The sequence below is a fragment of the Branchiostoma belcheri genome, unplaced genomic scaffold (assembly GCF_001625305.1).
Source record: "Branchiostoma belcheri isolate BF01 breed outbred unplaced genomic scaffold, Haploidv18h27 scaffold33, whole genome shotgun sequence".
NCBI classification, from domain to species: Eukaryota; Metazoa; Chordata; class Leptocardii; order Amphioxiformes; family Branchiostomatidae; genus Branchiostoma; species Branchiostoma belcheri.
In genome coordinates, this window is record NW_017803943.1 from 2,256,561 (window position 1) to 2,279,654 (window position 23,094).

The 23,094-nt window shown below is 39.9% G+C and overlaps 4 protein-coding genes across 8 annotated transcripts; 2 read left to right on the forward strand and 2 right to left on the reverse strand.

Annotated features, from left to right (window-relative positions):
• The first annotated feature begins 93 nt into the window (after positions 1-93).
• LOC109475253 (ERI1 exoribonuclease 3-like) lies at positions 94-2,987 on the forward strand. Its single transcript, XM_019775853.1, has 6 exons — positions 94-429; positions 906-1,082; positions 1,468-1,559; positions 1,744-1,816; positions 2,125-2,221; positions 2,658-2,987. Exons 1-6 carry the CDS (start codon positions 205-207, stop codon positions 2,735-2,737), a joined length of 744 nt encoding a protein of 247 aa, XP_019631412.1. The 5' UTR covers positions 94-204; the 3' UTR covers positions 2,738-2,987.
• LOC109475219 (protein canopy 4-like) lies at positions 2,627-7,189 on the reverse strand. Its single transcript, XM_019775818.1, has 6 exons — positions 6,922-7,189; positions 5,415-5,541; positions 4,868-5,018; positions 4,646-4,714; positions 4,295-4,415; positions 2,627-3,926 (listed from the first exon to the last, which is right to left on the reverse strand). Exons 1-6 carry the CDS (start codon positions 7,055-7,057, stop codon positions 3,697-3,699), a joined length of 834 nt encoding a protein of 277 aa, XP_019631377.1. The 5' UTR covers positions 7,058-7,189; the 3' UTR covers positions 2,627-3,696.
• Positions 7,190-7,694: 505 nt separating this feature from the next.
• Positions 7,695-11,504, forward strand: LOC109475153 (indoleamine 2,3-dioxygenase 2-like). The gene is made up of 8 exons (XM_019775688.1): positions 7,695-7,769; positions 8,046-8,141; positions 8,598-8,706; positions 9,089-9,345; positions 10,021-10,327; positions 10,638-10,827; positions 10,995-11,071; positions 11,343-11,504. Exons 1-8 carry the CDS (start codon positions 7,695-7,697, stop codon positions 11,414-11,416), a joined length of 1,185 nt encoding a protein of 394 aa, XP_019631247.1. The 3' UTR covers positions 11,417-11,504.
• Positions 11,505-11,954: 450 nt separating this feature from the next.
• Positions 11,955-22,775, reverse strand: LOC109475195 (intraflagellar transport protein 56-like). 5 transcript variants are annotated; one of them, XM_019775774.1, is made up of 16 exons: positions 22,563-22,775; positions 21,887-22,027; positions 21,448-21,540; positions 20,957-21,071; positions 20,347-20,414; positions 19,016-19,161; positions 18,345-18,516; positions 17,884-17,937; positions 17,578-17,701; positions 16,821-16,994; positions 16,320-16,408; positions 15,737-15,890; positions 15,201-15,307; positions 14,731-14,864; positions 14,036-14,152; positions 12,542-12,665 (listed from the first exon to the last, which is right to left on the reverse strand). In XM_019775774.1, exons 1-15 carry the CDS (start codon positions 22,563-22,565, stop codon positions 14,038-14,040), a joined length of 1,689 nt encoding a protein of 562 aa, XP_019631333.1. In that variant the 5' UTR covers positions 22,566-22,775; the 3' UTR covers positions 12,542-12,665; positions 14,036-14,037. The 5 variants fall into 5 exon arrangements, with proteins under 5 accessions (XP_019631336.1, XP_019631334.1, XP_019631333.1 ...); XM_019775776.1 differs by lacking the exon at positions 17,884-17,937 and having other exon boundaries at positions 17,578-17,755; positions 20,365-20,414; XM_019775773.1 differs by lacking the exon at positions 17,884-17,937 and having other exon boundaries at positions 17,578-17,755.
• Between the last annotated feature and the right edge of the window lie 319 nt (positions 22,776-23,094).

The following is a 23,094-nucleotide window of genomic DNA, read 5'->3' on the forward strand; positions in this document are numbered from 1 at the left end:
TTTCGTCGATTTTCTGCTCAAAACAAATATTTTGAAAAGCCTGTAGAATTTTACGTACCTATTTCATAATGGTTGCATCCAATATCAAAGTCCCAGTGCTTGCTTTGAAGTTTACTGTGACAAGTACTAGTATGTGTCCCATGATTGGCGAACATAAAATTGCGTAACATTGAGTAAACATCACGCAACTGAACAAGACAACACATGGAAACGTCTTTCCTTGCGGTGACAAGACAATTTCTCCTGCCCACAGTATTGAGAACTCTTTGTATTCGTCGTTTCATGGCGTATAAAAACTCACCTAGTGCCAGTGCCAGTACCCCCATCCCAAGTGGCAAAGGGACGGGGATCCAACCTCAGGGATTTGACTACTTCCTGGTTTTAGATTTCGAGGCAACATGCGATAACAAAACAACACCCAAACCACAGGTGAGTCAAACTCTTGATTTTTGACGAATATTAAAATAATGAAGATGGGAAAAAATTAAATTATATCAAGGAGGTTAAATATCATTATCAGTGTTGGTAGAAACAAGGAGGTTGAAATACTAAATCAACTAAATCAATATTGCTAAAAAAAAAGAATTTCATTTGTAATTACCAACTCCATTGTCGTATAGTAGTGACGTGAAACCAATAGTTATAGTTGTTACATATATGTTATAAATTTGGGTAAGACTCATATCAAGGAGCTTCAACAACATGATAGAACGTGCATGGACTGATCCTTGAACATTGAACCTTGAACGTGGACATCAGCAATGTCATCACAGGGAACAATGAGTTCTTTGGGAACAATGGGAACTGATCCATTGTGTAATTAGATATTACAGTCAAAGATCATTTGTGATGTCATGTTTTATATGATATTATATTAGGACAATTTGATATTTTTTGCTTTACAGGAAATTATAGAGTTCCCAGTGCTGAAGGTTTCTGGGAAAACGTTTGAGACAGAAGCGACGTTTCACACCTATGTCCAGCCTGAGGCCCACCCCCAGCTGACCCCCTTCTGTACCGAGCTGACCGGCATCATACAGGACATGGTGGACGGACAGCCAACTCTCACACAGACACTTAAGGTGTGAGAGTAACATACTGTACAAAAATAGCCTGGGTGCCAGACTCACGGCACACTAGAACGATATACAGTGTGCACTGGCACCCAGGCTGACGGTACATCTGAAAATGCTTGCTGTGTTTCTATTTTCCTAGTCTTCACAGTGACCTCTACATTGCAAAGTCATGACGACACAAATATGTGTTGTCTTGGAGTTGCATTGTACATGTGTTACTATGGTTGTTTCAACATTCCTGGCAAAGACACTCTTTTCCATTCTATCACAAAATTATACCCCACAAATGTGAATGAATTAACTTTATAGTTAAGTATATGACAGTGACCGGCACCATGAAAAACTACTACTGAAACTTGACTTACTAGTATTCTTTACCTGTCCACTGCAGGACTTTGACATCTGGATGTGTGAACAAGGTCTGCTGACACCTGGAGTCTCCTCTGTGTTTGTCACCTGTGGTGACTGGGACCTCAGAACAATGTAGGCTGAAGTGTAACCATTTACTGGCCAGGTTACATTATTCTGCTGCTTTGAAAAACATTTCTTTTTATATATAGTAATTGAGTTTGTCTGAGCTTAATTGGTTCAAAATTGCTTTTCAGTCTTCCCCAGATTATAGTGTCAAACAAATGACGGTACATGTATGTTGACTTTCCTTCCCCAGGCTTCCGTCACAGTGCAGTTATCTCAACACCCCTGTCCCTTCCTACTTCAGACAATGGATCAACATAAAGAAGGTAAGTTATGTATAATGATGCTTTTCTGAATGATAGAGAAATTGCTTCCATGTGCAGCATTTTGTGTCCATATTTGCTTTAATTTTCAAGCTCCTTGGTACTTGAAACTGAATGGACCGACTGAATTGCACCTATATTTTAAGAAATATCTTGTATGATCGACTTTGTCATGAGTGCTCTGTTCTTTCAATGAATGAGACGCGTAAGTGAGACTAGTAAATATTAGGAAGTGTTGAAAACAGTGTTGGCATTACTGTATGATTTACAGATTCTAACTTAATGATGTTTTTTTTTTTTTACTTCTCCAGTCCTACAGTCAGGTGACAGGCCACTGGGGGAAGGGCATGATGGGAATGTTGAGAAATCTGGAGTTACAGCATCAAGGCAGACACCATAGTGGGATAGGTAAGGAACTCTATCTGTAACAGGGGAGTGAAAGGGGCCAAGTAAAGAAGTGGAAACTGAAGTGGTATGGGCATGTGCCACGGTCATCAGGACTACCCAAAACCATCACGCAAGGAACAGTTCAGGGAGGAAGGAAGAGATCTGGATTAGGGGTAGGATATGGAAAAGATGGGAAGATAATATCAGAGAATGGACAGGTACGGTACTAAGTGAAAAATTAAGAACAGAAACCCGAGAAGGGTAAAGAAAACTCGTTGGTAGATCATCTGTGGTGCCCCAACAGTCAAATTATTAGACTCTAAGAAATAGATGAAATGGGAGACATACATATAATCTTCTGAGTGATTTTTGAGATTTCAAGCTATTGCCAAAAGCCTATAGATACAGAAAATCTACAAAGTGTGATAAAATTACATAATGCTGTTTTATTTTTCAGATGACTGCCAGAATATTGCAAGAATTCTGAGAGAACTGGCAAGAAGAGGAGGGTTTTTTCAAGTTACCAGCAGGAGATGAAATAGAATGATGATACAGATACTTACTGACCAATCTAATTATGTGCAAGCACTTTCACAATCTACTTAACACAATGCAAGCTATGTCAAAATGAATAGTATTTTCTTCAGTGCATTTTTACCTTTGCCTAGAAGGTTATGTTGTTACAAATTATGGTATACATGATTAAAGTAAATTAAAATTGTATAAAATCATTTACTGAAGATGTATAGATTGCCTTGTACCAAAGACAACTTCATATTGCAATAAATTATTGGGGATTAAAAGAGGCTGCCTTTCATCATGTTTACTATATCACAAGATTTAAAATCATGATTTTTGCATGTATTATAAGCAGAACTTTGTGTTCTGTAAAGGCCATGAACCAGTGTTAGGCACAGGTTGACAACTGCACTAATAACCTGCATATGCCTGTGTTTATCCCAAACATTCATTTGCAAAGAAAACAAAATAAGCAAAGTGTTAATTGCTGGTGAAGTCTGTACATGTAAATTCTATTTTGCCATACACACATTCAAGTCTGAAATTGCTCTCTGTATGGGTAGGCTGTATAAATACTATGTCAGCAACATAAAACAATCAATGGCTCTTTTCTGTACACATACATTGTACTTTCCACAACTTAGACTTGATTCACTGGTCTTCTTGGCCATTACTCTAAGTACTTAAACAGTAAAGAGTAACTTACAGTTAAAATATTTCTCAACGTATTCCACTTCCCAAGGAGGACAAGAATTACTTCAAGACAATAAATCTACTGCTACCTCTGCTCTTCTATATACAGACATCTACAGCTCAATTTCAGGCTAATTTCTTTGTTTTCAGATTTGCCTGCTCCATTTTTTTCTGATTTGCAAAAAGAAAAAAAAAGTCATGTCTTTGGTATTTCTTTGCTTTCAGTGACCTGTTTAATACAGCTTTAGACTCTAGTTGATCTCATTTTGAATCTTCTACAGCTTTCATAACTCTCCTGAATCATGTTTCAGACCTCCCTCCATTGGTGGTTTTGTTTCACTTGTCTCTGGTTTGTCGTCTTCAGACTCAGCAGTGGCATTTTGTGTCTCAGACTCTTCATTTTTCTTGTTCTTCTTCTTGCCCTTCTTCTTCTTCTTTTTCTTCTTGGTCCCATCCGGGTCCTCTGGGTCTCCTGTGTCCCCCTTCCTCCCTTTCCAAGTTTCAGCCAGGCATTCTGGGAAGGAGGAAAGTGTTGTATGATAATCAATGACACAACAATCTCAATTTCTAGAAAATCCTCAGTCTGATGTTACTCAAGAAACAGTCTGTAGAGTCAAAGGAATTAGGGGAAAATTTTGCATGGTTAGACTGACATGAAGGTCAAATTGGTCTCTCCCTGCTAGCTGAGAAAAACTTAGTAAAAGTGGCAGAAGTGAGGGGGAATGGTGTAACCACAGACTGACAGGAAGGTCAAATTGGAGGTTAAAATGGTCTCCCAACAGGCTGTGAGGATATGAATAAAACAAGAATTTCACAACACTTAAGGGAAGTGTGATTTCTTGTTTCTTTTCGAAAGAATGCTCTCTACAAAGCCAGACATACCAGTTTCCTTCCTCCCGAGAACAGTGTCCTCACAGAAGTGTTTTAGGAGGGACTTCTCCCCCTGCAGGTTGTAGTACCAGTTCTCAATCTCCTCTTCATGACTCTCAAGCATCGACTCACACTGAAGAACAAAGGCAGAAACAATCTTTCAGATGCTGTGAATAGTTTCATCAGGCTAGCAAGAGACAGTATAAAAAGGTTCTTTATTCAACAACTTAATTCAAAACAAGAGGCAAGTAGTACAGTCTACCCTGTGTACCAGGACAATGGGAATTGAACCTGTATTGAACCCAGGAAGCCAGCTTACAAAAAAATGTAACATCCTAACTGCTAGGATCATCAAATCCTCACCTGTTTTTTCATGACTGTCACCTCAGCTGAAGGCGTGTCCCACATGTCATAGGGAATTCCAAGTTCAACCTGGGCAAAGAAAATAAAACATTATCCATACAATATTAATGTACATACTGCTTTCTCTGCTTAGCAAGAGTAAAGGAGTTATACTTATATACACACCACTATACCAGTGACAACAATGGAAACGTATACTGTATAATAAAATCTAAAACAGACCTTGACCCCTTTGTTGACTAGCCCATGCAGTGTTTGGAAAGTTTCGCTCATGCCCTTGGCGTAACGGTTGCTCCCGTCTCGCTCGGCGTGCACGTTGTACTCCAGGATCCGCTCACAAATATCATCCATGGCCTCTACCAGACGCAGCTCACTGTAGGCAGAACCATAACCATTGAGAAGAGATCTTGTCGACCAATAGGTATACAGCATGGTGTAGCATTGAATGGCCAAGCTTAAGTGGCTATAGGCTGGCGAACTCAAGATAAAGAAGTCAAGGGGTCAATCCCTGGCATTCCTGGCTGGACTTTGTGTACTTGGGAAAGGCACAACACACAACTTTCACTGACTCACAAGGTAAAAAAAATCAAGCCAGTAGCTGTTGGCATCTAATTTCCTGTGTCTGACCTTTTGTACTAATCGTCTGTACTTTGAAAATTATCTCAGTCTCTCTTGTCACTCAGCTGTACAGGCAGCTAAACACACAAGCAAACACGCAAAGAAATACACCTGGTCCAGTTTTCACAAGGTAAAAAAAGCTGAGACATACGAGGTGTGGTAGTTGATCTTCTTCTTCCTCTCTCCCCTGTCCAGTATCTGGCCCAGCTCAATCTGTTCTTTAGACCTGCCTGTCTCATCCAGTCGGTGTTCCAACTCAACCGTCAGGTACTTGCAAACTGGGAGGAGACATAATTTTGTGAATAATTTCATCAGGTTGGCAAGAGACTGTGTAAGGTTTTTATTCAACAACCAGTAGGTTTTCATACTGGTATCCTACGTACGTTTGGGTGACCACCTGTCACCTTCTTCAGGGCAATTTTCAATTTAACGTTATATAAATTTTATCATACATAGTAACCTGAAACTGTCTACATGGGAAACCTACATGTTTAAAGAGTAACTTTTTTTAATGTTTTCACAATGTGGTCCTAATGTTTATACATTGAAGCACCTGATAATAATTAGTCTGGCCCTGGTACCAAGCATGAAAACATTGATTATTATAAAATAATGTTTGGAACTTACAAACAAAAACAGATTTTAGATAACAGAAGCATTACAGAAACACAATAAGAGAAATTATGATACATGTATATTATAACGTTAAATCGTTGAAATGAAACCATTGGGCAGCCATGTTGCTTTGTATGAATACTATGATTTGTCTACAGTCTAGTGTTGGATGTTTTAAACATTAGAAGGTAGACCAATCAGCTAGGGCCACAGCTGCAACTACCTCAGGCCTGCAGTACTTTATCCATGTAAAGTCTTGAACCAATACAAGTTGGATAATGTCTTGGCCACTGTACAATAAGTAAACATTCAATTTCAAACTGACAGCTTAGGGACAAATGGAATTAACTGAAATGATCATTCCCTTGTATCATAGCCTTAAATTCAACAGAATTACATACAACTTTAAATGACAACAAACCCAAAAACTTACTTTGAAAAATAATTTATATCTTACAAATAGAGAAGTGAAAGTGGTAATTTCATCGCACTAGAAGCTTTTTGGCAACGTTTTTGGGAATGACCTGGCTGACATTCCTTGTCTAGCTCTGGATTTGCCGTCTGGCGGTGAAACTATACGCCTCTTTAAATTCCCATCCACCATAGGGTAAAAACACGTGCAGTTTGGTAGCACCGCCCGCCTAAGGAATCAACCAATCACGACTCTCCACCTCAAGACATTGAGAATTTGAGACTAGGGGCAGATCACAAACATGGGCACCGCTATACTGTATTACTACCGGTCTACTTAATATCGGTCTACAAGCCATTTTCCCCTTAACCTTTTTCATAGGACTAAAAGGAGGTAGAAAGTAGCATATTGTAGCATATTTCGAGCAAAATAAAACGAAACGAAACCAAGGACGACGAAACAAAGCATATCAGCTGCAAGGTCGCGATCAAAGAAATATGTTGATGCCCACACAAAAATACAACTACGCCTTCACTTGTCTTCTTAGTTGTATTAGATATTGTTCATAACATGGAGACATAAAAATTAGGATTACGGATTCCACCTAAAACATTGTGAAAGTCTTTCTTACCTTCGCATTTGGTGGGCAGTCTATCGGGCCCATCCAGAGGACCGTGCGCTGTCACCTCAGTCCCTCGGTGGGTCAGCACGACCAGCGCCGAGAGGACGAACAACAGCGTCTCGATACTTCTCCGGTGCCGAGCCATGTGCCCGACGCCTCTGCTATTGCACCTTTTGAGGAAATATAGCCAAAATCTGGAGAGAAATCGGGTGAAATGCGCCCGAGGTATTGTTCTCACATCGAATCAGGAAGTGTTCCCATCGAAAGAGACTAGAGGGTTCCCCGAATAGTCCATTCTTAATTAGTGGGGTCCAAGTTTGATACTAACAAACGTTACTTTAACATGAAAACTTCATGTATACCCACAAAGGAACACAATAGTTATCAGCTAAAAGAAAATTACATTTAAATCACAAATGAGTCACGATTTGAATCTCCAAAAGCTAAGAATGTATTTAGCTCACAGAAATCATGACCTAGAATAGAATGGTTTCTTCTATCCCGTCATCCTCTGTCTAAAGGTCAATCTGGGGTCAACCTCCCATATGTGGGCGTGAAAAACTCAGGTATAAACTTATGAACTGTCATGAAACGGCAACTTAAAGTTCAAGTCAGTAGTGGCGCATGAACCCTACTGTTACACATGAGCTACTGATGACTTTGTAGCTCTCTTGGAGACAAGGGCAGGTTGCTAACGTTACATAAAGAAGCACAAAGTTATAAGAAGTTTTATAGGAAGTTTTAATCATTCTACATAACAGTGCTGACATTTATGTGATCGCATGGAGAGGGTTCCCAGACTGTCAGATTTCAACCTGTCCGAGGACCGGGGGTTCTTAACAGAAGAGGATCCTCTGGTAAGTCGTGATCTTGAATATTTCTAACTCAGAGATTATTGCCGTTGTAAATGTTAAGCAATCTTGTTCTCAGCCCACAAGATTACATGTCCTAGGCCCCTTAATATTAGCTTTAAAGCATTATTGTCAGACAATCATTTTGCTTTTGCCAAACTCTAGATGTGTGATTCATTCCTTAATAATTTATGTAAACCATTTCTGATCACCATGACAATTTGCATTTTACGCCTCCAATGATCACCAGAACAGTTTGCATTTTTACTGCTCTGATTCTAGGAAGTGCTTCCGCCCTATTTCAGTGCCTGGGTGGACCTAGCCAGAGATACTCCCAAGTTACTGGAAACCCAGCAGCTGAGAGAATGTGTACACAAGGTGAGTATGATATAAAGGAGAATTACCAACATATTCTAAAAATGCTGTCGAAATAATCTCCGAGGAGATCCTAGGTTGGCAAAAGACAGTATCCGGCCAGAGAGGGTCCAATAAGCTTCTCTGTCTCAAATTTCTCACCTGTATTTCTCACCTGTAGTCGGTCAATAGGTACCACTACTGGGGTAATGAGACCGCTCTTCAGGTCAATGCGGGAGAGCCAAAACATCTAGCCTGGATGCCAGCCTTTTCTAGTATTACCACCCTGCCAAAAAGTGACTGAGAGAGCAAACTAAAGCTTAAAAGTCCTGGCATCCAGGCTACAAAAGGTCAGAAGCTTGGCACTTTTCTTCCTGCTTAATAGTTTTACTTAAAGTTAGGGCCCCTGGGTAGCCTCATCAAATTATCTTCTGTGTCACAAATATACACGTACCCAACATTGTCTCTGTTCTGTTCCAGTTGCCGCTCCTGGACCACACCCGGTTACGGGGACACCTGGAGTGGCGGCTGGCCCACCTGGTGCTGAGCATCCTGGGACAGGCCTACGTGTGGCAGGACGGGGAGACAGGTGGACCAGACCTTTTCTTTTTAGATCATTCTAATTTAATTCTTGAACCTACAAAACATCAACTTACAGGATATAGGTAAGTGGCAGACTGCCATCAAGCCGCAGTAGTGTTGTGTAAGCATGTCTAACCCTCGGAAGTCAGGGAACAACAAATGCTAAACTGGATAGTTACTAACTTAGTTAGTAAGTGAGTGAGTGAGTGAGTAATTAGAATTATAGTGTAACAAGTTATTCAACAGTTGGTATCAACAAAAAGTATACAAAGTGGATAAATCAAACAACCAAATGTACCTGCAGTTAAATTATTATTGAAGGCAATATTCTTAAAGATGAACAGAATTTTTAAAAAAGAATAATTAAATATACATTGTATATAATCTAGATGTCCCAGCCCTCCTGCCTTGCTGTATTGCCGTCCCCTGGTACCACGTGTCTGAACACCTGGGAGTCACCCCTATCATCTCCCACCACTGTGTCAGCCTGGCTAACTGGAAGAGAAAGGACCCAAAAGGACCGCTGGAGCTGGACAATCTTCAGATCATGTACCACATCACCTGTCCCAGGGACTTTGCGTGGTTTGCCATCATTCCCCTGGCAGTGGAGATGGACTTCATCCCAGGTCTACCTCTGATCGTACAGGTATAAGATTTCTTCTTTCTGTGAGCTGTAAATGTTAATGTTGAGGCTAATACATAGACAATCAGAATTAGCCTCAACATTCTGTTTTTTGTGTGAATTGGGCATTTCAATTCTTTGCAGTGAACCTCTTATTAGTTTTAAGTATCAAATTGACAAGATATTTTCAGTTTGCAGGTAGGTATTTCAAGCCCTGTGGTATGGTATATTGTTGACTGCTATTGTATGTACTTTATCTGAGTGTATGTATATTCTACTATAATATTATCAAAGTAACTAAATGGAACATACACGAAGATGTTGCGAGTGGTTTTCAATACACCATGGTGGAAACATACTACTAATGAACAGTTATACGGTTCGCTACCAAATGTAACTTCAGTAGTCAAATGTCGACGACTAAGCTTGGCCGGTCATGTAATACGTAGTGAAGAACCAGCCAGTAGGCTTCTACTCTGGAACCCTGATACCTGTAAGAGAAGAGTTGGACGCCCAAACATAACAGTTAAGAAACTTATTGAAACTGAAACTGGCTTGGAGGGACATAAACTTTTCTCAGTGATGTATGACAGACAGTTGTGGCGAACTAACTTTGTATGCTCCACCTCTACGGAGGATGAATGATGATGATGATGATGATGATCAAAGTACAATGTATTTCCCTGTGTTTCACCTTAGGCACAGAAAGGGGTAGCTGAAGACAACCCCAAGTTAACCAAAGATGCCCTCACCGCCATGATACCGGTTCTAAAGAAAATTAACCAGACGTTGGGCAGAACGAGGGAGCAGTGTGACCCAGAAGTGTTCTATAACGGGTTCAGGTACTTCCTGTCTGGCTGGAAGGACAACGCTGCCCTCCCTCGTGGTCTGATCTACCAGGGCGTTAGGGAGGAACCATTCCAGTTCTCCGGAGGGAGTGCAGCACAAGTTGCAACGCTTCAGTGCTTAGATGAGTTACTGGGAATCAAACACAATAGCTCAGAAGGTATGACTTTTTCTGAAACAGGTTTGATCTGTTTTTTCCAACACAAAAAATGGGACTTACTAGTCCCTAAATTTTCTACTGTCAAATATCTGAGTCTTTGTCAAGGAATAAAAAGCAATCCACCACCTCTGTGTTGGAAATCGCAGTTCAAATCTATTTCAGAATGACTTCTACTTAATGTATTCTTCTATTTGAGAATATTGTAACAATTGTCCCAATGTTTTAATGATTGCAGCCACAAAATTTAACTCTTCAGCTACAATATGATCTTTGACTAATTAACTTATTAAACTAACCATTTATGCTGCAGCTGCCTTTCTTATGAGGATGAGGGACTACATGCTGAGGGATCACAGGAACTTTATCGTTGCTGTGGGCAAGGGTCCGTCTGTACGCAACTTTGTGTCAAACTCCAATGACCAAGGGTTGAGGACAGTGTATAATATCTGTGTGTCATTACTCAGGGACTTCCGCTCTATGCATATAAAGGTCGTCACAAGGTAATTCTGTTTTGATTTTTTCTTTTGGGACCAAATCTATACTGTCTTTAAGATTCATGATGGTGAACTAAATTTGTAGACAATAAAGACTGTAAATGTGAAATATTGTGTAGCTTGTGAAATTCCTTCCCACTAGAATGTTGACACTTAATTGTGTTGCCCAATAGCTTTATCGTCATTCCTTCCAAGAAGGCCAAGGGGCACAAGGCAGAAGGTCTATCGAGTAAAGGTACAGGTGGAACAGGTACGAAACATTCTTTTCTCAAACCGTTAAATTGTATTTTTAGTATGCCGTGTCTTAGGTTAGGTTGTGGTCGCCAGCAATGTGTACTGTCACTGTGTAATGGTGGTATGATACAGAAACCATGGTGTAATATCGGAATAAGTTACTGGTATGCCATACATAAGTGATAATGATTCTATTAAGTAATTCATCACTTTAAACCATATATCCTTCATGGAAATCTCGAAATTTTGTAAAACAAAAAAACTAAGATGATTTCTGTATCCTACAGGTCTCCTTTCTTTCTTGAAGAGTGTAAGAGACACTACAGTTGCTGCTCTTCTTCCCGAGGTACCCTGTCTCTGATTGGCCAACAACATTGGGGCAAGGAAACAGACAGGTCTCCTTCCCAGTGTCTCCTGTCACTGATTGGTCAACAAGATTGGGAGAAGGAACCGACTATTACATCATATGTTGGGCCAATATTCTAGACATCTATGCACTTGATGATTTTGTGAATTGCCTGTTCACGTATCATGATTGTCTTATACTGGTTACATTGAACTTTTAAATATAAATCGAATGCTTTGGTGCTATTTTAATGAATCAAATTAATCAGAAAGCTCTTACCAGATTTATTTATTGGACAATTAATATCACAGAGCATTTTATATTCATCATGTTCTGTGAGAGTGGATAGATTTTAAGCATAGAATACAAGTTAATTTTACAAACTATCTCAACTCACAAATATCTGGAGTAGAATTTTTCATGATGATGATGAAGAGCTAATGAACAGAATATAATTAGATATTCAAAGTTTTAGAGTACTGTACAGTATCGTTATTTTACTTAGCTAAAGATCAAGGCTCATTTGCCTATAAATCAAGACTCAAGACAACCAAAGAAGTTTGTTCTATCTTTATTACAAAGTTTCAAACTGCTATACATACCATCTTATTTACAGCCAAACAGTGACATCATCAAAGCCTTATGAACAGTATATTCACACAAACATGGACCTAAACTCTGTCCTTTTGTTTTAGATATCAATTGATTTATGAACAATCATTTGAAAATCGGATTCAACCATGAATTTATACTACAGAAAATTAACTATTTTTCTACCTGAAGAGAAAAGAACACTATTTGTATGTCAAGCCACAGGAATACTTTTTATCAAGCCAGTATTGGACATGACAAGTGAGCATGGCAAGCTACATGTATGACCATCCATACATGATAACAATACTTTATAGCAAATATATACAAGTCTTGAATCGTTCTCAAATATGTAAACCTAAACAAGAAATTGCGCTATTCCAAAATTGACTTGTGGTTCTCAGATCCCTATAGAGATTTCAGGATATATCATTCTAAAATGAGCCAAAAATTCCCCATACTTTTTCATTCTGATACATGTAAGATATAAAATCTATCTCCCCTTCCCTTCAACATATCTTACTAATTGAGCAGTAGAAGCATGTGATAGTGTGTGCCCTAGCTGACTGTGATCCTGTTGTCCTTGGCCCATTTCTTGATAGTTCTGGTGATGTACTCCACCTGTGGGTTGCTGGTGTTCCTCAGTAGCTGTACTATCTCTCTCACTGTGTCCCTGTAGCAGGGGCAGAACAACACATACTACAGGTCAAACTGGGATCAAATCAAACCAGAAGCACAATATTTTTATTGTACATGTATTTAGCATGTAAGGACCACACTGTAGCCTGGCATCTAGCCTTGATCTGCTTCCCAACAGTTACATGTGTGTACATGGCAGGTGAAGCAACTCTTTGAAAGCAGATTAAAGCTCAAAAAACCTGCATACCTGGCCACCACTTTTGAAGCAAGGCACAATCAAAAAAGATGCCATGATTATACAAGTGCAAGTAAGCAATCTGTTCAACAGAAATGACAGTGTGGCTCTCTTGCATGTTTTCTTCCAGTTATCAAAATAAGATTTAGATCTACTCTCAAAACAAAAATTATGTAAAGTCAGTAGCAGGTACTAGTATTCACTAGTGGAGTCTTTCGACAGCATTAATTTTTTTCCAGAAGAAGTGTGCTAGAAAAGAAGGAGAGAGAAGTTTAAGACTGAGACATGATGGTAAACTAAGTAAGAGAAGCTGTTCCAAGATCAGGTAGTCCCAGTGTGCCATGCTGTGCTGAACCTGTGTGGGCAGATAGAATGACACAGGGGGACACAGACACCAAACTAGGAGAAGTTAGCTAAAGGAAGACTGAAGTTCTGCTGGAAACAGGAGGATTGAAACCAGACTGTTCTTCCATGTACAGGATCAAGGTTGATCGGCCAACACCTTTCATCTACCGTATGCTGCAGAAATGCTGCAATATTTGACAGTAGCATTCATTTTGACAGGTGTTTTAAAACAAGAAGACAGAGTTAAAATCCCGTATTAAGTCTATCACACCTACTCCGATATTGCACACATGGTTATCAAGTTATGCTTAGAATTATGCACCCGATATTATCCTTTTTTTTCTCAATCAACTGTGTGCATGCTGATGCAGTTAGAAAAAAAATTATCAATGGTGTTATTGAGTAAGTGCGTTTATTGGGACAAATACAGTAGGCCACACACCACTGCTCTTGGTCCACAAATATAAGAGCACGTTGGAAGAACATACTGTGCCTGTGCGAAAACTGGATGGTAAAATGCATATGGCACCTTACCGAATATATCGTTAAAGGTTGTGTTTGCTTATGTTTAAGGATGATACCCTGTCTGTATAAATAATGTGTAGAAAAAGTAAAAAAGGACCAAATTTTGATGCAACGTTAGACAAATGTCCAACTTAAAGAAACCCAGGTTTTGCGCAGGCACAGTATGTTATGCCGAAGTGCTAAACATAAGTGACCCGTGAGAGCACACAGCTTGTTGTACAAACCACTCAGCTTACTCTAACCCTACAACATGACAGGAGAAAGCACCACTGCTGTGGAAACGTTCAAGTTGTGCTAACCATCATGGAATGCCCAGTCGGTTGTCCTTTGCCCATTTCTTCATAGTCCGCACTATATACTCCACTTGCATATTAGACGTATTGTGGAGCAATTGGATGATGTCCCGCAAGGTTTCCCTAAAAACGCAAGGCAAACTTTATTGCACATGTCTCTGTCTTTGCTTCTTCTTGTTGATACATATGATAAAATAATTCCACCAGCTGCAAGGCTTTTCTTCTGATGCAGTGAAGCAGCAAACACACTCCAGTCTTCAGCAGTGTCTCTGGCCATTGCACATGTCTTTAGAAAAAAACACTTCAAGCGATTTGTAAATGAAGGCCACACCATTGAGTTGTTGGCTCTCGGATTTGCCTGCTTCAGGTTTTCTTTCTTTTATTTTACATGATTTGTACTATCTTCCAAAAAAATTCAGTTTCTGGATTCACCCCAAAATACTTGTTAATGCAGAAACTGAGTGGTTGATTCAAAGTTCAAAATTCATTGGATGATAAACCAGCCTAGTATGTGGACTTTGTGGATTGTAAGGATGCCTAGGCCTATTCTTATGAACATTTTTTTTTACCTCCCACTCTATAGATTTCTTGGAAATATCTAAGAACCAACAAATTAGATTGGTGTGGCCTATGAGAAAGCTCTATACTATAGAAGCTGATTCATATAAAGCTGGAAAGCTGTGGTTTGAAGTCTGGCTTACCTTGGTTCCCGTCCGGCGATGATCTGTTGAAAGACGCCGACACAGGCACCACGTTTGCCCTCCCAGTACTCAGGGTTTGGGTCTAGTCGCTCCAGAACATCAAACGCCTTGGCTGCATAATAGAACTGCCCCATCTGTGGGGAGAATGGTACAAAGCACAAGAAAAATAAAAGTTACTTTTCTGGTTATAGGACTACAAAAATAGGGTTTGTTGCAGGAATTGCTTTTTTTTTTCAGTGCTAGTAAACGCAGGCCTAACCAATCTACAGAAAACAGCGTGCCAACCTGTTTTATTTAAAACTATAGAGCTATTTCAAAAAATGTTTGATACAGCTCTTTCAGAGATCTGTTTTAATGATAAAACAGTGAACAAATATCCAGCATGAAGACTGTTAAGTCAAGTACAGGAGGTAATATACAGTCTTTAAATATGTAACTCTTAAGACATCTTGTAGAGAGCCTGTATGTACCTTGTAGCAGTCGTTAGCGATCAGCTGCAGCAGGCTGAAGGATTCTCCTGATGTCTCCATCTTCAGGTACAACTCCCAGGCAAGCCGTGCCTTGTTGTTCATGATGTCTACAGGAAAACAACAGCACAATTAAATTACAGGTACAATTTGGTTCTTTATTCAACAACCAGGGGTTTCCACATCCAATGTTTGAGTGACCATCTGTCACTTTCTTCAGGGCGAAAATGAATTGTTCTGAATTTGTACTGCAGCTACAATGTAGTAAGTTAAACTCAAACTTGTCTATTGTCTGTACTTGACAATATGTGGAAAATATTATGTGACAACACTGTACATTTGGTACCACATGTGTAATATTGCAGCAGTGACACCTAGCTGTAGTATGAATCAGAACCAGTCATTGCTGCCGAGGAGAAAGTAATCAATGGCCACAGAAATGTGGATGTGAAAACCCAATAGTTGTCAAATAAAAACCCTTCTTAATATACAGTGTCTTGCCAACCTTAACAAAAACGATGACCCAGTACATTACTCACAGATGCGGGCGAGCCAGCTGAGATAGGTGTAGTCATTCTTGAGTTTCTCGTTCTGCACCAGCAGTGCCACCTCCTCCGCCTCCTTGAAGTTTCCCACGGCGGCCTTCGCCTGCGTGTAGTTGAAGTTGAACGTGTCGTCGTTGTAGAAATAACTCTGGAATAAAGGCAAAGGTTAATTAATTATTCTTGAATGTAAGACAATGAGAGAAAGACATGTGTCCTCTTTGATTATATACAAGATAAAATATTTAAATAGGGAGAAATTCATATCCCTTGCATGGAACTAGATAAGCCATAAATGTAGTATTTATATGACATTCCTACTGTTGCTTCTAAAACGACTACATGTATTCACATACAGGGACAAGTATTCAGATATAGCTCATAAGGTGTCAAGAGCAAGCCTGATAACCAGACGTATTTTAGCTCCTGAGTCTCTTTTGTCTATTTACGGATGGAGAGGACAAAAGAGACTCGGGAGCTAAAATAGGTTTGGTAACCAGGCAGATTTGAGTTTGGTCAGATTGAAATGGTGGAAAGAAGTCTGACACTAACAAGGAACAAACATGACGTGATGACCTACCTTGATAGAGTTAAAGTAGATGAGCACATCCTCAAACTGTTTGAGTAGGAAGAAACATGAAGCCATGCACTGTCTGCCTGGGATGGTGTCTGTGGAAAAAGGAACAGTCATTCAGGTTAAGGCTCAAAATGCCACCTGCATTGTGCTGGTTTAAGTAAAGGGAATTCATTATAACACAAACTTATTTCACCACGGTAGGTTGCCCATCAAAATTTCGGGTTGCCATCTACACTATCTACTAAGTATTTATTTTAGAAGGCAAGCTGTAACCCAAGGGCATTGCTCACACATTGCTGTGAGTTGGGCCACTGTGAACTTTAAAAGGGTCGCTTTGTATGCAAAAAAAAGATAACTTGCACGCCAGGCAGCTTAACATCTCCAATAAGTGACTAAATGAAGTGAAAATGAGATTGCAAGAGTGGGTATTTCCAACCCTGTCTACTTCCTGACAGATTGAACTGATTATTATTTCTGATATTTTGTTATCCCTGTAAGACGTACCACACTCGCTGGCGGACCCCCCCACCAGTTGGAAGTACTGCTGTGCGATCTTGAGGTGTTCCCGTGAGCCTGTCTCCTGTCCCAGCGCGGCGTTCACCACGCCCTTCAGGATGTACTCCTGCGGAGTGGTCGGCTCAAGGTCCTTTATCAGGTTATAGGCTTCAGATACATCGTCTGGGGGAAAGAAAGTTAGACTGACATTAGAAACATTGTTTCAAAGCACACTAATATTATAGTTTTCACTTACTTTTTTAACCTTTAGTTTTAACCTTTTACAATGTACAAGTGCCAATTTCAAGAGTTCTTGAAATGTATGAAAACAGTTAAGTTACGATTCACAGAAATGCAATAAGTTACACCAATATCGCAGTGGACAAAACAATGACACCATACAAAGAAGCTGTATTAATGACTTTGGCATATTCAGTCAGAGCATAATTTGATTTTTCCACTCTTCTATTCTGAATGCAGGTAATTTTCAATGTAAAAAAAATGCAGAAAAAAGTATTCCAACCCCTTAGATGAATCTTCCACAGTCTAGTCCTACATGACAACAACTTCAGTACTGATGAAGCCTTTGCCTTGTCTGAGATAGTAGATAACAACTTTTTCTACCGCAAAAATAAAGTGATTTACAGTACTTATGAAGTCATTAAGCTGGTGTGTTATGCCGAAAGGCAGTTATACATATACAGAAGCAGGTGTGTTATGCCGAAAGGCAGTTATACCGGCTACACAGATACAGATGAAGCCTCACCTTGTCTGAGATAGTAGATGACGAGGTTGAGTCGTGCTTCAGGGATGACATCTATGAGCGGAGGCAGGACCTGCAGGGCGCCCTCCCCTCCCCGGAACACCACCAGGTTATGTTTGATCAGCTCCTTAGCAAACGTGAAGGAGGGAGAGGCCATCTCCTGGAGGGTCTTCAGCTCTTGCTGTGAAGAAAATAACAACTTAGGGTTACTTATGAGTAATGCCATCAGGATGGCTAGTGACTGAATAAGAAGGTTCTTTGTCCAACATGTATACGGGCTCCTTTAGTCAATATTTGTTTGATCAGCTCCTTAGCAAAGGTGAAGGAGGGAGAGGCCATCTCCTGGAGGGTCTTTAGTTCTTGCTGAGGGACAGAAAAATGTCTTAGGGTTATCTGTGAGTCATTTCATCAGGACAGCAAGAGCATGACATTGTGTACTATAAGAAGGTTCTTTATATTCAACAATTAGTGGGTTTTCATATCTGATATTTTGGAGACCATCTGTAACCTTCTTCAGGGCAACAATGACTGGTTTTGATTCTTACTGCAGCTCGGTGTCACTGCTTCAGTGAAACAGTCATTCCTGCCCTGAAGAGGGTGACAGTTAGTCAGTACATTCTAACTTTTTCTAGCAGTAAAAATGTTTTTCTCATGCCGTAAAAGTTTAAGGATATACAAAGAAAATTATGTCTATAGATTATAACTAAAATTAAAAGAAGCCAGGACACTGATTTAAGTATTTCACACAAACAAACAAACAAACAATGTACCTCTGCAGCCTTTCCGTTGTAGAGTCTGAAGTGGTTGCAGGCTTTGAGGTTGATAGCGATGGCACTGTCAGGGTAGTGTTGTAGGTACACAGCTAACACCTCCTGGGAAACATCGTAGTAATCCAACTTGTAGTAACACAGAGCCACGTACACGTTCAGGGCCAGGTAGTCTCTGGAAGGGAGAGTACACACTCAGGGTAAGTCTCTATGAAATAAGTATCTCTTGTGATGTTTTGATAATATGGGATAGCATGTTGGAAGAACGTACTGTGTCTGCACAAAACCCGTAATGTACTTTGGCAGAATGACTCATTTAAGATCCTATATTGTATTACCGCATTCAAGGATGACATCCTGTCTATACTTCTCAAATGTTGCATTGGAAAAGATATAGTCTGCAATGGACAAAAATCTGATTTAATGCTGACCAAGCATCCAGCAAAAACTGTGAAAAATCTGGGGTTGGGGCATCATCACTAGAAAGCTATAAACACCTCCTGCAATTAAATGTGCAAAGATTGGATGTAGCAGGTTGTTCAGTGTAATATATACTGTAATATAGCCTGCTGCCACCACACCAAGAGCCTGTGAAGTGTGTTATTCCCAGGGACGGTTATATACCAGCTATACAGAATCTGATGCAGATACAGATGGTATGGGACTATCCTGACCTGTTATCTAGCAGGATCCTCTTGTATATATCGATGGCCTCCTGGTAGTGTGAGCGGAGGTAGTGTATGGAGGCCAGACTCAGCTGGTCCTCTATGATGTCCTGTAGGTTCTGGTGGTAGTGCATCAGTCGCTTCTCATCATTAAACTGGAACACAAGCAACACGTATAGACTCTAATAACATGGACATGTTTAAACTGTAAAACAAGCCACACGTATAGACTACATTCATCAGCCTCTTCTTTGTTATTAAACTGGAACACAAGCATCACATATAGACTCATACAAGAACAGACATGTTTACAGTCTGAATGTCTTACATGAAGCCCTTGGCTACGCAATTATAAGAAGCCTGACATGAGTTAGAAACATTTTTTACAATGTTTAACAAAATAACCACATATACTTGTTCAAATATGGACATTTTTCTAGTCCAATTTCTTACAAGTTTGAAATAAAAAACATCAAGAAACCCAGCATGCATCTGAGATATTACCAAACTGTAATAAAAGTCTGATGTGCACAAAACATGGGGTTACCTGGGTCCTCCACAAAATGTTTTTCTGATAGCACACCATTAACTACTTTGGTCTACTCTGGTCTGGTCCTGGTTTCCACATCAAGTTTTTAAAAAAATTCTAAACAACTTTAAGCTATTTTATTGCAATGCAGGTCTTGACTGATTCATACACATATGAAATATCATGTTGTATTGGCATTACCTGGGATCATGTGCAATCATATGACAATCATCACTCAGAGGAATATCATGCTTTGTTGAGAGGTGTGTGCTCTACACAGCTGTACAATAATGTACACATGCTTGTTGCAAAGACTGAAAAGTTGCGTGATGACAGGACAGATGCACACATGAACATAGTGATGTTACACAAAAATCATTTTGTACAATGTAATTGAGAGCTCTTATTGTTTGTAGTACATCCCTCTCACTAGCTCAGTGTAACAAATTCTAAGTAGTAGTACATGTACAAGTTTTCCCTTCTCCAAATGCTTCTCAATTTTTCATTTTCATCATGCCTTAAAACAACAATTGACAGTTTTATTTGGAAATAAAATTCTCTAGCACATCAATCAAATCTGTTCCTCACCCAAAAAATTGGTGATGGTAAATCACTTAAAACCCCCATGCAAGCTTTGCACAGGCAGTTTTTAAAGTCACATGAAGTCTCATGCTAAAAGACGCATGCTCACAGAGGGAGTCAGACAGATCTTGTAGCCCGAGCCTTTATTTTATACTTCAGCCATGCAGAAGTGTGCATCAGGTACGAGCCAGTCGGGAGAGGGACCGGCAAAAACAAATGTTTGGCTTACGTCGGAATTCTGGCTCACCTTGTGTGAGAGGTGGAACAGAAGGCGGTTCTGCAGGCGGCTTTTTGGGGCTGGTGGTGGAAACAGGTGGTTAGTAGGTGGTGCACTCTTTTTAAATACGGTCCGTCAAACCTGCACAAGAAGACTACTTGGGGGACTGATAAAATTTGGTCTCAATGCTTGTGTCAATGGGGAAAAATTTTCGAAATGACGAAACAAAAAGGGGTCACATTAGCCAAGTAGTCATTATGTAGAGTTGCATCTTGTACAGGTTTGACTGTATATTTTATACATTCTTTTTTATATTATACATTCTTTATTGAATACCTTTCATCTACTACAAATGAGCATTACATGTCACCACAAACCAAAATTGGTCTGAGGAGCCTATTATACATTGTAAATAAACTACCTATAGCTAGTGGACATTGTATTTCAATCTTCATTGTTCATCATGAGAATATCATTACAGTGACTGAATAATATATCTTTTCTCTTGAGCAACTTGAATCTATTGACCAATCCAATAGGTCAATGACAAAACACTTATAAGCTTTCCGGTAAAGAAAAGAATTCAGATGATTCCTGTCTCCACAGAGATATCCAAACTCACATTTCTGAGCCGCCTCGTCCGCCTCCTTGTACATGCCCAGGAAGAAGTCACAGCAGGCCAGGTTCACCCAGACGTCAGGGTGGCAGCCGTCTCGCTTCGTCATAGACTGGTACTCCTGAAGGATAATATGATGCTTTAAGACCCATTTCACAAGTAATTAAGTATGTAATATATACACACTTATATGGAGGACATCTGCACCCATGTTCATATCCAAAAAAAAGTTTGCAACCATACCGATGGAACGAAAAGAAAAGAAGAAGATGTCTGAGGAAGGGAAGCATGACTCAACTTATCAAGTTTTCCAAAGTCAAAGAGGATTTCAAAGAACAAAAAGAAAGAATTCACTGTTTGGTCATGCTAGTATCATGCCCAGTGTGTTCAGTCATTCTTCAACAAATGACAACTTTTTTTGTCTAAGTGCCCAGAGGATTTCATGTCTACGAAACAGTCTAGAAAAGTAGCTAGATGAATCCTGTTGTGTGTTTTACCTCCATGGCTCGCTTGTACTCGCCCAGGTGAAAGGCACAGTAGGCGATCCACATGTCCACCTCTTCACTACCTTTACCACTGGAACGGTTAAACTGGTGGGGACAAGAAAAACAACATTAGTCATTTATACATGAATGTGAAAACACATCATTGAAAATGGCTGACGTTTCAGGTAGCATCCTCTACTTTTTGTCAATGAATTGATTGTAAATGACAAGATCTTTCAGTCAAAATACATTTCAGTCGCTGAAGAAAGGTAGTGGTTGCAACCTAGCTGAAACATCTTTAACCATTTTTCAAAATCTATCCAGTTGCTCAAGTAACTGTTATTTAGAGTACAATCATGGTATTCTTTACCTGAATGTCTAACCTTCATTGATGTTAAGTAAAAGTTTAAATCATCATTGGTTTTCAAAGGACATTTCTTCATCCATCTACCTCGAGAAGTGTGATAGCCCCCGTGTAGTCCCTGTTGGTCAGGTAATCCTCCAACTTGGGCAGTTTCTTCTTCTTCTTGCCCGACTCCTTGGCAGGACTGGAGGCCGCCGGGCCCGTGGCCGGCTTGGCTCGTGAGAGCATCTGGAACAAATGCACAAGGAGGTTTGGTAAGGGATAGGAATTTGAGAAATTATTGATCATTTGTATCTGTATTAGTATAGCCAGTATAACTGCCCTTCAGCATAACATACAAGCTTTTGTCATATTTCTCTCTAACGTTACATAAACTGTTAATCTATTTCCGAAACATTAAGATGATGGCAATAACAATTACAATCAGTTTCAATGCAATGACATTGTGTAAAATTTGTCAAATTCTGCCCTTGGGCTGCTAAGAATTGCTCTTATTCCCATAAGAGTCCCATAATAAACCAGTTTATTTTGCAGGTACTGTATGAAATAAAAATATATTTGTCCTCTCAAATTTCAAGTTCTGTTTAAGAGATCTGGTGAAAAACTGAGGAACTGCGAAGTACATGTATCAGCAAACCTTTGAATCCACTAACAGGATTGGTAATGTTCAAAGAAACCAAGTTTAAGACACAAAAGTCAACGGTATCAAACTTGCAAAGATAGTATAGGGTTGATAGTTGAAACAGATCATACGGTAACTCACCATCTTGGCAGGTGGTTTTCTGTCGTTCTATTGCACAGAGAAAAATTCCTTTCGCTTCTAGGTCTTCCCTGATGTCTCAAGCCTCTGTCTGATCGAATAACTTCACTCAAATCGCTGTAGTTATCCTTGAAACTCCGACGTTTCTGAGGAGAACATTTTCTACCTGAAGTCTGGTCTGTTACCAGGTGAGGAATGCCGCCCAGCCTCGTCTTGGTTACGCGTCTCGCGGAGTCTCGCGCGAGTTCGGCAACTGCAGTTCTCACAAAATCCGCCTAAAAATGGCGCTTCTGCACGGTGTCTTCCTTTTTACAATTTTTAGGCAATAAACGTATTTAGAAGAGTAAAATTATAGCTTGCAAAGTAGAGGGTGAAAGAAGCGTACAAATTAGGATCATATAACTGTTATACGAGACAGCTCAGACCGTCACCAAGGATACGTTTAGCGGTTAATCACCAGAACGCACCACCGTCCAGGCTCCAGAACTACCAACCTGCACTACACCACTGCATCGCTAGGGGCGCTTCTGCACGG